Raw genomic sequence first — 12999 nt, forward strand, 5'->3', positions numbered from 1 at the left:
GGTATGCACCTGGGTATTACTTATCCACGTACACGCACATATGCTCGTGTGCATCTTTTTAATGAGGCAAGATAGTAAAAAAACACATAGAAAAGATTATGTGACCACCATATCTCCAAGAGGAAAGAACCTAGAAACCTCAAATTTTGCACCCATACTAAGTGGACCCTGAGGGTATGCACCTGGGTATTACTTATCCACGTACACGCACATATGCTCGTGTGCATCTTTTTAATGAGGCAAGATAGTAAAAAACCCCATAGAAAAGAAGTGGTTCCTTACAATACAAATAGAAATTACAGACAGACAGACAGACAAACACACATGCATGCATGCATGTGCACATACACATCTTTTTAATGAAAAAAACTAGTGAAAAACCACATACAACACAAGTGGTTCTTTATATAACAACTTTTAATATATAGAAAAGCCATTGCATTTTGGTAACAATGCATTCCAACAATGGCTTAGAAACAAAAGAATATAGGTTATACTTTTATGCTAAAATGGGTTCAGAATACACACAGTGACATAGTCATTTAGAATATATCAACCTAATAACCCAAATCAAGCCGGGTTCTTTCCCTAGTTTTAAATAAATGTAAGGATACGTTACAACGTGTATTTTAAGGAAATGTATGTTGTCCATCTTCAGTACGTAGTCTTATTAAAAAAAAAAACATGAATATAATGTATATTGCTGCAATATATCATTTCAAGTATATATATAGAATTTTTTATTGCAATGTATCATTACTTAGATTCTTAATGATGATAGAAAAATAAACAAGACCTAATCATTTTATCTTTAAATGTTAAAGTTGTTAAAATGTCACCCACAATACTTCCGAGAAATTATATATTTTATGAACATGAATCTTTGGTTTGTAGGAATTATTAAAACACGAATACAGCAGATAACAATTTTTAAAAATTACATATGGGAATTTTAAATTATCAAAAGGAAAATAAAACTAAGTAATAAAAGTTTTTACTTTTTTTGTGAAAACCACTGCTGTCCACTTCTTAAAACACATTTGTAACAAAGTTACTGAAATGTATCCTTAAGTTTTTCATGAACATCAAAGTGAATATCAAATGGTAAAAGTCGTGTGTACTATATACACTGGGTGTTTCTTTCAGACCATTCTAGTCTCCCAGTGTGCATGTATAGGCTACCCAACCCTGGATATGTACGTGCTTTAAAGTAAACTGTAAAAATTATTTTTTTAAATAATTTTATTGTTATGTGTTTTTACTTAAAACAAACAAGTCCCAAATTTTATACATCAGTTATTAATCTTTAAAGCATAAAAGAATTTTGTTAAACTTTTCTGTTGAAATGCTTAAGTTCAACCACAAAAAGTTTGAAGAAATATGTTTTTATGATTTTTAAAGAAGAAATATTGAGTAATATGATTACACCTACAGTGTATGTGTAACTTTATAAGCATTATAATAATCAAATATATCTTATTATTATTGAAGTTCCTCCTAGTTTTCAAATAAAAAGAAAACTACCACATTTAACTTATAAAATACAAAGGATTAATGACCATGTATTTATAGCATGCCTCTGAGTATAATTTGTACTCATAATGTCATAATAGAGATTTCCTACAGGCAATTCATAATATTCAACAACAATTAATATTTACCCTTCCAAGAATGCATCATTGTGTTAACAATTTAGAGCTTGTTAGAAAATTTTTCATATTTACCATATCACCTAATTTAATTCCTTTGCACTCACTGGTCTTTCTTAACTGCCCCTCTGGACTGAAAGCAAAAAAAATTGTGCCTTTATTAATCTATTGTCAATACGTTTTATACTTTAAAATGTTAAAAAAAAAATGTCCTAACTGAAAGTTTATTTTCAATACATACTTGCAGAAAAAATATAAACTAGTACAAAATATACAGAATGGACAAAATACAACAAAAATGATGAGTAAATGTCATTATTTGTATTATGTATGTAAATATTATCATACTTTTAGTAAATCTATGTATTTGTAGATATTTAAATCTTCTAAGCATAAAGCTAGTTTTAACAAATAATGTATAGCTGACAAACATTATTTGTTAACTCTTTCCATATGAGGGTCAGTGAATTACACCAACCTTGCAATCCCAAAGTAACCATCAGAGTTACCAAACAATAACTTCATGTACCTTTATGAAATTTGGTAAGCTTTCAGTAAACATTACAAGTCTTTTGTATACAAAAGAATTAGAATTTTTAATTTAGTATTTTTACTAAACATTTGTCCATGAACATATGGAGTGAGAGTGTTGACTGCTCTGAGTGTAAAGTGATTTTTAGGTTAAGATTAAAAAATATTATTCCTCACCTGAAAATCTTAAAATTTATGTGTGTAACATCTAAAACCTCTTAAATAAAAATCATGCAATATTTTCAGTAAAAAATATCTGTTATTTTCACTACCCTAACTCTACATGAATTTGGTCGATTTGAACAACCTTGTAACCATAATAAAACTATATGAATTAAATCTAAATTTCTCATTTTTTAATTTCTAGAATGAATGCAAATAGTAACAGAATACTACATTTGTTTACCTTAAATAGCTTAAGGCTTGTAAGATAATTTTATTGTTCTATTGCCCTTTCAGCTGTGTCTAACTAATAATCCTCTCACACAAATTGTAAATCACTTGGTGAACAAGTAGCCCATGTTACCATATTTAATGATGTAACATACAAGCTATTCACCAGAATACCCCATGGATTTTTTTTATCTTACCTGATAAGTTTCTAATTTTCACATTTTAGTTACTTTTATAACAATAAATACAAAAATATGCATGAAAAAAAAGAGAAATATAGTATTTACCTTTGACCTCTTGTTTTTTTTGCTGTCAGATGCTGAGGAAATTTAAACCTATTTTTTTTATATTGATGGTACTAGTACACTAAATATTTTTTTTACTTAAATAATTCACATAAGAACACAGAATGATAATATGCATAAAGAAAACAATGCCCTATAACTGTTATAATTTAATTGACTTTCTAACTATGGCATAAGAGCCTTAAAATATTTTCCCGAGCTTCTTGATCTGAACACTGTGAGAGAAACTTTCAAAATTAAGACGAAATACACAATACTCTGTACTGAAAAAATGTAATATAATATGTCACTTTGTCTATCTATAGGTTATAAATGACATAATACAAAATGTCAGAAAGAATTACTGGCAATTTCTAAAAATGAGATGTGATAGGTAAGAATAGCAAGTGAGTCTGTCTTTCAATTTTATGTGTCTGTAAACAAAGAAAATTGAAGGCTATAAAATTAGACTTTGTCTTAGTAATATCTATATTATAATGAGTAATTTATGGTAAATTCTGTACTTCAGAGAGAGGTGGTAAATAAATCCCAGAATGGGCAAAACCTGGAGAACAAATGTCACAATTCTCATAATGGGAGAGATTGAAGATGTATTCAAATATTTCCTTTTAAAATTAAAACTTATATAATATAATAAAACTTTCATTATATAGTAAATGTTTTGGAGTTAGAATTTTCAGATTATTTAGCAAGCCATATTAAAAGTATTACACAATTAAAGGGCATACATAACTAATGGTTAACCAAATATGGTTGGGAAATGTCTAAAGCCAACCAGCAAGCAGGATTACCAAATAAGGTTCTGAAGAAACTCAGAGTAATGTACACACATTAATTGGAAGTGAATTCCAGTCTGTAACAGGAGATAAGGAGAGATCAATGGTTCTTCTTTTTCTTGGAATAAAACACATGTGAGGCAGCTAGAGAAAACAAATGAGTGTTTATTAAGTCTAAGACGCAGCTATCAAGTGTGTGTAATTTATTGCATCCCACATCCAGGGGGGTCAATGTTAGGAAAATGTAGAAGTCATGGCAGGAATAACAAGTGGGTGTATATGTGAAAAGAGCTTGTGCAAGCCAGAAGTAAACTGGCTTGGATTCCTATGTGTGTTCTAGCAAATCACAATGAAGTACATATAGAGGGTGCCAATGGGAAAGTTAGTTGCAGTTCTGGTTCTGTTACAAGAGTCAAACAACTAATTAGAAATTGAGAGTCACATGCAAAAGTTATGAATTCTGTTCTTTATCAAACTTCCAGAACAGTGCAAACAGTTGTAATGACAGAAAGTTTAATCAGAGTTCACCTAACTGATGACTTATTGGTCATAATTGAACTATTAATGCAGACATTAGAAAGTTTAACAAGTAAGCATGCAGATGTAGAAGAAAATAGTTTTAAAAAACATTTTGATGTAGATGACATTCTGAATTTGTTTAATTACATGTGTTCTGTTTATGTTACCTAGTTTCAGAGTAAAAATTTCTTGATTTTTTACATAAATCTACTCGAGTTGATGGTCTGCGAGCTTAACCCACAACTGCTTAACCTGGTAATAGATAAGTTCAGTTGTAACTCACGTTATGTCAAACCCAACAACTAGCAAACCTACACCTGATATAATTAAAAGTTCATTTATTAACTATGTGATGATGCCAAGTTCATTTGTATACATTGATAATAAAGTAGTTTAATTACATTTTGAACATAACTCTGTAAAAGATTGTTACATGAGCACTTTAACCTACCAGTAGCTAAAGGATTGAATTAACAAAAAATTTGTAATTCCTAAAAACTTCCAGATTTTTTCATGCAGCTTTTTTCTGATAATCAGAATCAAGCATGAAAAACATAAAAAGGGGCATTTTCACATAGTTACAACTAAGTTACTGAAATAATATATGCATCAAAATATATCAATGTTAGTTATCATTACTGTGTGCAATTACTCAAGAAATAGTTAGAAAGTAGCAAACAAAAGAATTTAAAAATTATAATACTTTAAAATAAAGTTATGACAAACTTTCTTCTACAAGAGTTTTTTAATTTTCAAATTGCATTTTAGTGTGTATGTATATTTTTGTGTTACCTTGTTTGTAAATTGTTAATGACTTTATTTTTTAAAGCAAGAAAAACATTAAGCAGTCAATTTTAATTTTAATATGAATTAATTAATCTCTATAAGCTTTAAATATGTAGTCTTTCGTATACCAGTGAGTATTTATAATTGTTTTATATTGTTGTAAAGTATGCAAAATGTTCAATAAATTACCGCTGTTTGCTCAAGTGCACAAACTTACTTTTTAACAAAGCAGCTTTAAACAACCTGGGTAATACTAAATTTATTGAGTGTAGTAGTGGGTGACAGTGTACTGTTGAAGACAGCCTTGATTTCAGTTTTGATTCTATGAAAATAAAACTATTTTTTATGAACTCTAAGAGCTTATAATACAACTAAAGAGTGCAGCCCCATATGTGAAAATGTTGGCTCCCTTTAATTGTGTTTATTGTACATTTTTATGATGTTAGATCTAGGAATGGTGTAAATTGCATTATATTTAGGCTTTTTGCCTTTACTCACACCATTATAACTAACTAAACTTTCCCTAACTCTCTAACTAATGGGGTATTGCTGTAAAAATGTAACTTCACTTAGGTTTGGTCTTAGAATAAGTTTAAAGTCAATACACTGCTCTTGCAAAACCAGACAAGAAAATAAGATTCAAAAGGAAAAAAGATAAATAAAATAAAATACGATGTATCTAATAATTCACATTTAAAGAGTGACTTAAACTGCATACTAATTTACAAAGATATAAAACACTCAAAGTTAATGCACTAATGAACTAAGTATTAAAAATTTAGAATTCTAGAATGTATAATAACTTTGCAACTCCCAGGGAGAGAATAATCTAAGCCACAGTTCATAGTCTTCCTAGTTGTATAATGTACTTCAAATAAACTGAATGATTGTTCTGTCCATATTTTAAAAGCTCTGTAATTTGCAAGTCTAACAAATAAATCTGCAACAAGGAAATCTGATTATGTAAAATTTAGCTAATTATACCATTCTTCCTGTTCTATTATCTGTAAATTCTCTTGAATGATTTTTGATAAAAATACATTGCTTAAACTCATGTGTACTTATATATTATCCATGGTTGATTATATCTAGCTGACTTCAAGGTAATTAAAAGCTACTCATAACCATGTCACTTATGAAAGAGGTCATTACAATACTATGTTAATCCCTTTTGCAACAGACAGACAAGTTTCACATCCACTTGACTGGGGAAGGATATTTATACAACACATATGGTACTCTGAGATATCTTCACAAAACCTGGTAATATTTTATTAAAGTTAATAAGTATATTGTACACAAGTATATTCAAGGTAATTAAAAGCTACTCTTAACTATGTCACTTATGAAATAGGTCATTACAATACTAGGTTAACCCCTTTTGCAACAGGCAGACAAGTTTCACATCCACTTGACTGGGGAAGGATATTTATACAACACATATGGTACTCTGAGATATCTTCACAAAACCTGGTAATATTTTTTTTGAAGTTAATTAGTATATTGTACACAAAAAATGACATTATTTTAATTATGTCTTTCTGATAAAAATGTTATATATCTATAGTAGTTATTTGCACTAAAAACTCTGAATAGTTCAAGTGCAAGGTGATTTTCATTTTAAGTATATCTTATAGTTTTAATACTTCATTTCCATAATCTATAGAACCTCCTAAATGAATATCAAGTTTTTTAAAGCAAAGTTTATAATTTATCTTTCATTTTCTCTATCATATCACTAACTCCAGCTATTATTATCAATGTACAATGCAATGAAATTATTAAAATTAGGAAATAGAAAAAATTACATACCTTATAATTTTCTGTAGAATATCTTTAAAGATCTTCTTTTGGTTATATTCATAATTTCAGGTCTTTTCCTTTTTACATATAGTTAATTTTTAATGCTTTATTTTTCTTTCTTGTCCTTTACCTTTTATTATTCATCTTCACACAAAACAATGGTACTCTCAGGCACATTACAGTATCTCTGGCAGAGATGTGCAACCCTTCAGCAAAATTTTTGTGTGCCATGTAATATCATAAGTCTTGAGAAACAATGCAAAGTATGATGTATATTTAAAAAATGTTTAACCCTTTCAATTAATTATGCATTTTAAAACATAATTAACTAAAATATAAAAGTAAGACCTAAATACAATTTAAGTATATCTCTAACTATAACATAATTAGGTAAGAAACAACTGTAGTAGCTATAGTCGATCAAGCAGCCAACAATATTGCAGGCAGTTACAGTTAACCTATGACAAAAATTGTACACCAATTTCAAAATAACCATTGTTGGATTATAGCATAAAATGAGCTCTTTCTAATGACTATATGCATGCATGTGTAGCCTTTACATGTAGGCTAAAAAGCTCAAACAAATCATTGAATGTGGGTGTGGCACCAGTCACTATTACTTGTTTCAACTGCATTCATCCAGGTAACTTTGAAATGTATGTGTCAATAGGTTAAGTAAATGTCTCATTGTCTAGATATACATCTAAACAACTGGTATTATATTTATGAAAATACAGAGTGCCAAAGTACAGAATTTTCACAGCTCATGGGTCACAAGACAATACTTCTAAAGTTTTAAGTAGTTTTTTAAAGGTTTTTATTGAGATAAAGGATTTAAAAGTTAGATAACATAAAACTTGGAATCATAACATACATTATAATGTTATTTTCATTCACATACATTTATAGTAAAGGTGTTTAATTAAATTTTGAATGTAACACAGTGACTTGTGCAGAAGTGTTTAAAGGGCTACCCATGTCAGAGAGGTTAACAACAGTTTCCAAATGGCCATGTAGGTGACATGTTTTTTACTATCATAGTAACACAACAGCATCTTTACCCACAACTTCTGATTCTTGAGCCCTAAAATGATATCACAGCTCTATAAAATTTTATGATGACAATTTCCATTTCTTATTTTACAAATGAAACTTGTACAGCTAAATATAAGAGCTTACCCTAGACAAGATGAATAATAAGTAATTTTCACATTTTCAGGTGCATTGTCTTTTAATTCCATGGTTTCTGTTATTTTCTGGAAAAAAAAAAAGAAAACGTTTTTTGGAAATAAACCTATTACATGTTCAAAAAAAGTCATTTTCATTGACTTTGTCATGTATCTGAGTAGTTCTGTACAATAACCCTGAGATTACAGTACAGAAAAATCAATGTTTTTTGGGAAACTAATTAGAGAATCAAAAAGGTCACAAAAGAAATAAAGTAATTATTATAAACTTTTGATCAAAACATGCTATATATATATATACATAGATACAAAACTAAACATACCTAGTGATGAGCATAGCTAATTACATATACTGTTCAAACTATCTTATTTATGATATTTAAAATGTAATGTTCTATAAGTTGGGTACCTTGCTGTCAACTATATTTTTGGCTGTAAAATTAGTGGCTGAGTTGTAATTATTTTATAACTTCTACATGTAGGTTTGAAACATTAATTGGTTTTTATCAGGCATTACTAGTATATCTTTGGTTTTAGTCACTAGAACATATCAAAAACAATATTATATTTCTTTCAAAACTATGTATTATTTGTGTGTAAATTTTGGATGAAACACTACCATGCAAAAATAAGTGTTACTAGTATCTACAACTGAAATATAGTGTGCCTTTGTAGATTGGTTGCTTGTAGATATCAATTTTTAATTTTAATTGCTTGTGTTAAGGACAAAGGTACTCAATAAGATATATGTGCTGCACCCATTACAAGTATCATAATGTTACAAGGTATTTGTAGTGTTTGGGTTGGCCATAGATTTTAGGTGTTCTTGGTTAAACCGGTTTGCATGTAAAAAGTTGTGAAGATTATATGTGATGTTTTTTAATTTAGTAATATTTTGAGTAACTTGTTATTATAGGTGAGCTCAAAACAATGTTTGATTGGGTGAATTTCGATTTTTTTTGTTCAGTGTATTTGTGTATTTCACATTAAGGGATCAAATTGTTTGGCCAATAGAAACGCAGTAGTTTCCCTTATCAGCATAAAACTCGATAAAAACATCACTATTTACTATGAGTATACTATTCAAAGTTCATAAGACATCAAAGCAAAATATATTAAATAGTGCTATTCTAGCAAGTACATATAGACAGCACTGATGAAGTAAAGTTTAAACAGCATTACATTAGGCAGAATTTTGCTCCAAACTACAGAAGATAGAGACTAAAGAGAAGCAGCTGATAAAACAGCACCTACCAACAACTGTTGTATGACTTAACATTGAGGTTTGACCACCACTCTTACAGAGCACTGATAGTCCTAAAGTACTTAGCACAGTTTAACATAAACAGGCCATGAACTATGAATTCCTAGATTCATAGTTTGGCATGCTAACCACTAGGCTACTCCTGGCACATGGAAATGAGAAATAAATTTCTAACACAATACTGTGTAGGCTAATTTTGCAAAGGAAAATTAATTGATAATAGTAAGTGTTATTATGGGAAGAAAAAAAACAGCTGGTGTAAAACATTTTTGGCTTAATACAATGACTAGAAATTAACTCTTTTAAAATCAGACATCATGTGCTCCCAGGAACTAGGAAATTTGATGAAATCTCAAAACTTTTATATTTGCTTGAAGAATTGTAAATTTCCCTGACGAAATAGCAGAAATACCCATGTATGCTACTATGGTAAGCAAGGGATTAATAATGGAAGTAATTAAAAGTTATAAATATTATTATATGAAAAAATAAGATATATTACAAAAAATGAAGTACTGAGTTGAGATAACCATTTACAATGTATAAATCTGTATGTACAGGAGGTATCTGTAAAAGCGACCAAAAATATATAAAAATATAAAAAAACAGTTACAGAAACAGGAAAAATTAGTTTATGGCAGAGCTACTAAGGCTGTCTGCTACCATCCCTAATATAAAATTGTCAACCACAGAAAAGACAACCAGCCAGCAGCAGCCATTTCCAACTCTTGGGGTATTGCACTTTTTATCAACAAATAGTTGAATTGACCATACATTATAATGCCCCCACAACTGAAGGAGTGAACATGTTCAGTGACAGGTTTTGATCACATGACCTGCAGATTGTGAGTCAAGAATGAACAACAAGGATGAAATAATAATTCTTATTATGATTAGATTTTTATTGAGAGATCTTAGTATAAAAAATGAATCATCTGACCAAGTTACATGTAATAAGCAAAAACAAACAAGTGACTATAAACACTGAAAAAAAAAGCAAAAAGTAATTATTCAAAAAAATATAAAAAATTAATAAAATAAATGAAAATCAAATATTGCTATCAATGAACATTTTTTTACAAATCCTCATTTCTTCTTTCTTTTATTTTGCTTTGTAATTGCCCTGTATTTCCCGTAATATATTGACGGTGTGCTCTATCAATGAACATTTTTTTACAAATCCTCATTTCTTCTTTCTTTTATTTTGCTTTGTAATTGCCCTGTATTTCCCGTACGTGTATATAACTTCCACTGCCATAGTATTCTTTTTACAAGACAACAAAAATATTCCATCAAAAGAAAACATTTTGTAACAATTTTAGCCAATTCTTTTCAGGATTTTGGAAGCATTTCTCTTTAATTCATTGCCAGATTTTTTCAAAGCGATTCATTTATTTCTTAAATAGGTATTACTTTAGTCATTGTGTTCTTCCAAAGGCAATTCTTCATTTTTAAACATTGTTCTTCCTTTTTTTATTTATGTCTCAAATAACCTATTTTTAAAACATTACTACTTATATAAAACCTTAAGGTGTTTGATAGCATATCTGTATATGGGATAAGAAAAGTATCCCTGAACGTAGTATCTATAACGAATACGTTGATCCATTGTATATTTTCAAAAACTCAGCGTACAACTGGCTTATGCTAATTACTAAAGAATTAATTGGTCATTTCTCTAGGTGATCTTTACAAACACCTACACGAGTATTTTTCTTGAGATCAGTTCATAAACTTTGCAACTACACATACATAAACAGATGAAAACAAATTTAATTCATATTTCAAGATCCATAAGATAAAATCTAATAAACTCATAGCCAAGAAGTGTATTATCATTCATTTTGAGTTAAATAATATGATATTTATTTGATAACAGTCAAGTATTGTGAATGTCTATTCATATTTTATCATCTCCCAAGTTATGTTGTCACCAATGCTTCGTAACTTCACCTTATTAAACAGAACATCATGTGCAGTTTTTTCATTACTTTCATTTTACAGATATGTTCAATGATAGAGCACACCGTCAATATATTGGCATTCTGGGGTCAACAAAAAAAAAGCGAAAGATAACTTAATGTACAATTTCTAAAAGAATTTTAAAATATATCAACCAATGTATTAGGTATTACAGAACAATATCATACAAAAAATTACTCTTAACATTACATGTGATCTGCTGAAGTACATAACTAGCAAATACAGTTGAAAAAACACATGTAATAAAATAACTGGATGATGAATCAGTATTTAAAAAGGAACTGTACAACTTGTACAGTTATGCAACCTGCTGTACTTAATGATGTTGAATTTTCCTGAGCTCACAGCTGGAAGTAAACACAATAAAATGCAGTTTCCTTGTATTCATAACAAAAAAAGAAAAATCCTATTAATTATGTAACAAATGTTTGATAGAAGTTATTAAGTTATTTAGCATGTCAGACTTACAGAACTAAACAGAAGGTTGCATGTCAATAAAAAGGGCTAACAGGTTGGCTGAGAAAAAAAAAAATTATCTGCCTATGTTTTAGAACAGTGTTCAATATGGAAATGGTTCCATTATTTGAAGCTGATAGCCAGACACAGATTCTGCAATAAATGTTGGCTACCTAGTGATTAGTTTGAGAACCAATTATCAGATATCTTTATTACAATATTCTTGAATTATATGTATATATACATTTCTTTTTATGAGTAGCTAATTTTTAGTTTTGAAGGTGACAATTAATCTGAAATGTAAAAAAAAACATTATGTACACCAAATCATTTTATTTTTATTCTGCTTTAAACTTGCATTATCAACAAAATTAGTGGATTAAGCTGCTACATAAAACTAGAAGTTTAATGTTCAATAAACAGTTTCTCCTACTATCTGAAGGATTTATATCAACTGAGGTATGGATGCTTCTTATAAATCAAGAAAACCTTAACACTTACATAACTACAATATATATATATATATATATACCCATTCTATATAAGTAATGAAAAAGTTTGTTTCTTTATACATTCTTCGAATCATGCTAAAACTGTCCAAAATGATATACATTACATATTTTTGTCAAAATTTACATTATTGCAAAATAAATGTACCTTATTTAAATTGGCTACCATGGAAACAAGTACTACTAACAAACATAATCATTTCTTGAAAAAGATACCCTATAAAAGCTGAAAATCACATTACAACTGAAATCAAATCAACTTTTCATGTAACATTCTTAGTCTAGACATACAGTTTTCCATTATTAACCTGTTGCAAATTAAGTACCTTAATCAGAAAAAAATCCAAACATTTTATATATGTTTATAACTTTCACTGCCATGGTATCTTCTCAGCTTAATCAGAAAACAAACCCACACAACTTACAAAAACGTGTGTACAACTTCCACTGCCATGACATCCTCTCAACTTAATCAGAAAACAAACCCACACAACTTACAAATACGTGTTTATAACTTTCACTGCCATGGCATCCTCTCAACTTAATCAGAAAACAAACCCACACAACTTATAAAAACGTGTGTATAACTTCCACTGCCATGACATCCTCTCAGCTTAATCAGAAAACAAACCCACACAACTTACAAATACGTGTTTATAACTTCCATTGCCATGACATCCTCTCAGCTTAATCAGAAAACAAACCCACACAACTTACAAATTTGGTGTTAATGATTGAAAATTTAATGCTGGTATTCTAGGGTTAAACAAGCTACATTTAAGAGTATAAACACTATCATTAATATGACCCCATACCACTTGGTGTTAATGATTGAAAA

General features: G+C 29.2%; 1 protein-coding gene across 2 annotated transcripts in view; it reads right to left on the reverse strand.

The window, feature by feature from the left end:
- Positions 1 to 12999, reverse strand: part of LOC106466382 (integrin beta-PS-like) — a 110690-nt gene that overhangs the window by 38183 nt on the left and 59508 nt on the right. For both annotated transcript variants that reach the window (XM_013926665.2, XM_013926664.2), the window contains exons 10-11: positions 7942 to 8018; positions 1725 to 1782 (exon numbers count right to left, since the gene is read on the reverse strand). In XM_013926665.2, coding sequence (XP_013782119.1) covers positions 1725 to 1782; positions 7942 to 8018 — 135 coding nt within the window. The remainder of the gene's footprint in view (positions 1 to 1724; positions 1783 to 7941; positions 8019 to 12999) is intronic.

Source organism: Limulus polyphemus, unplaced genomic scaffold (assembly GCF_000517525.1).
Source record: "Limulus polyphemus unplaced genomic scaffold, Limulus_polyphemus-2.1.2 Scaffold2243, whole genome shotgun sequence".
NCBI classification, from domain to species: domain Eukaryota; kingdom Metazoa; phylum Arthropoda; class Merostomata; order Xiphosura; family Limulidae; genus Limulus; species Limulus polyphemus.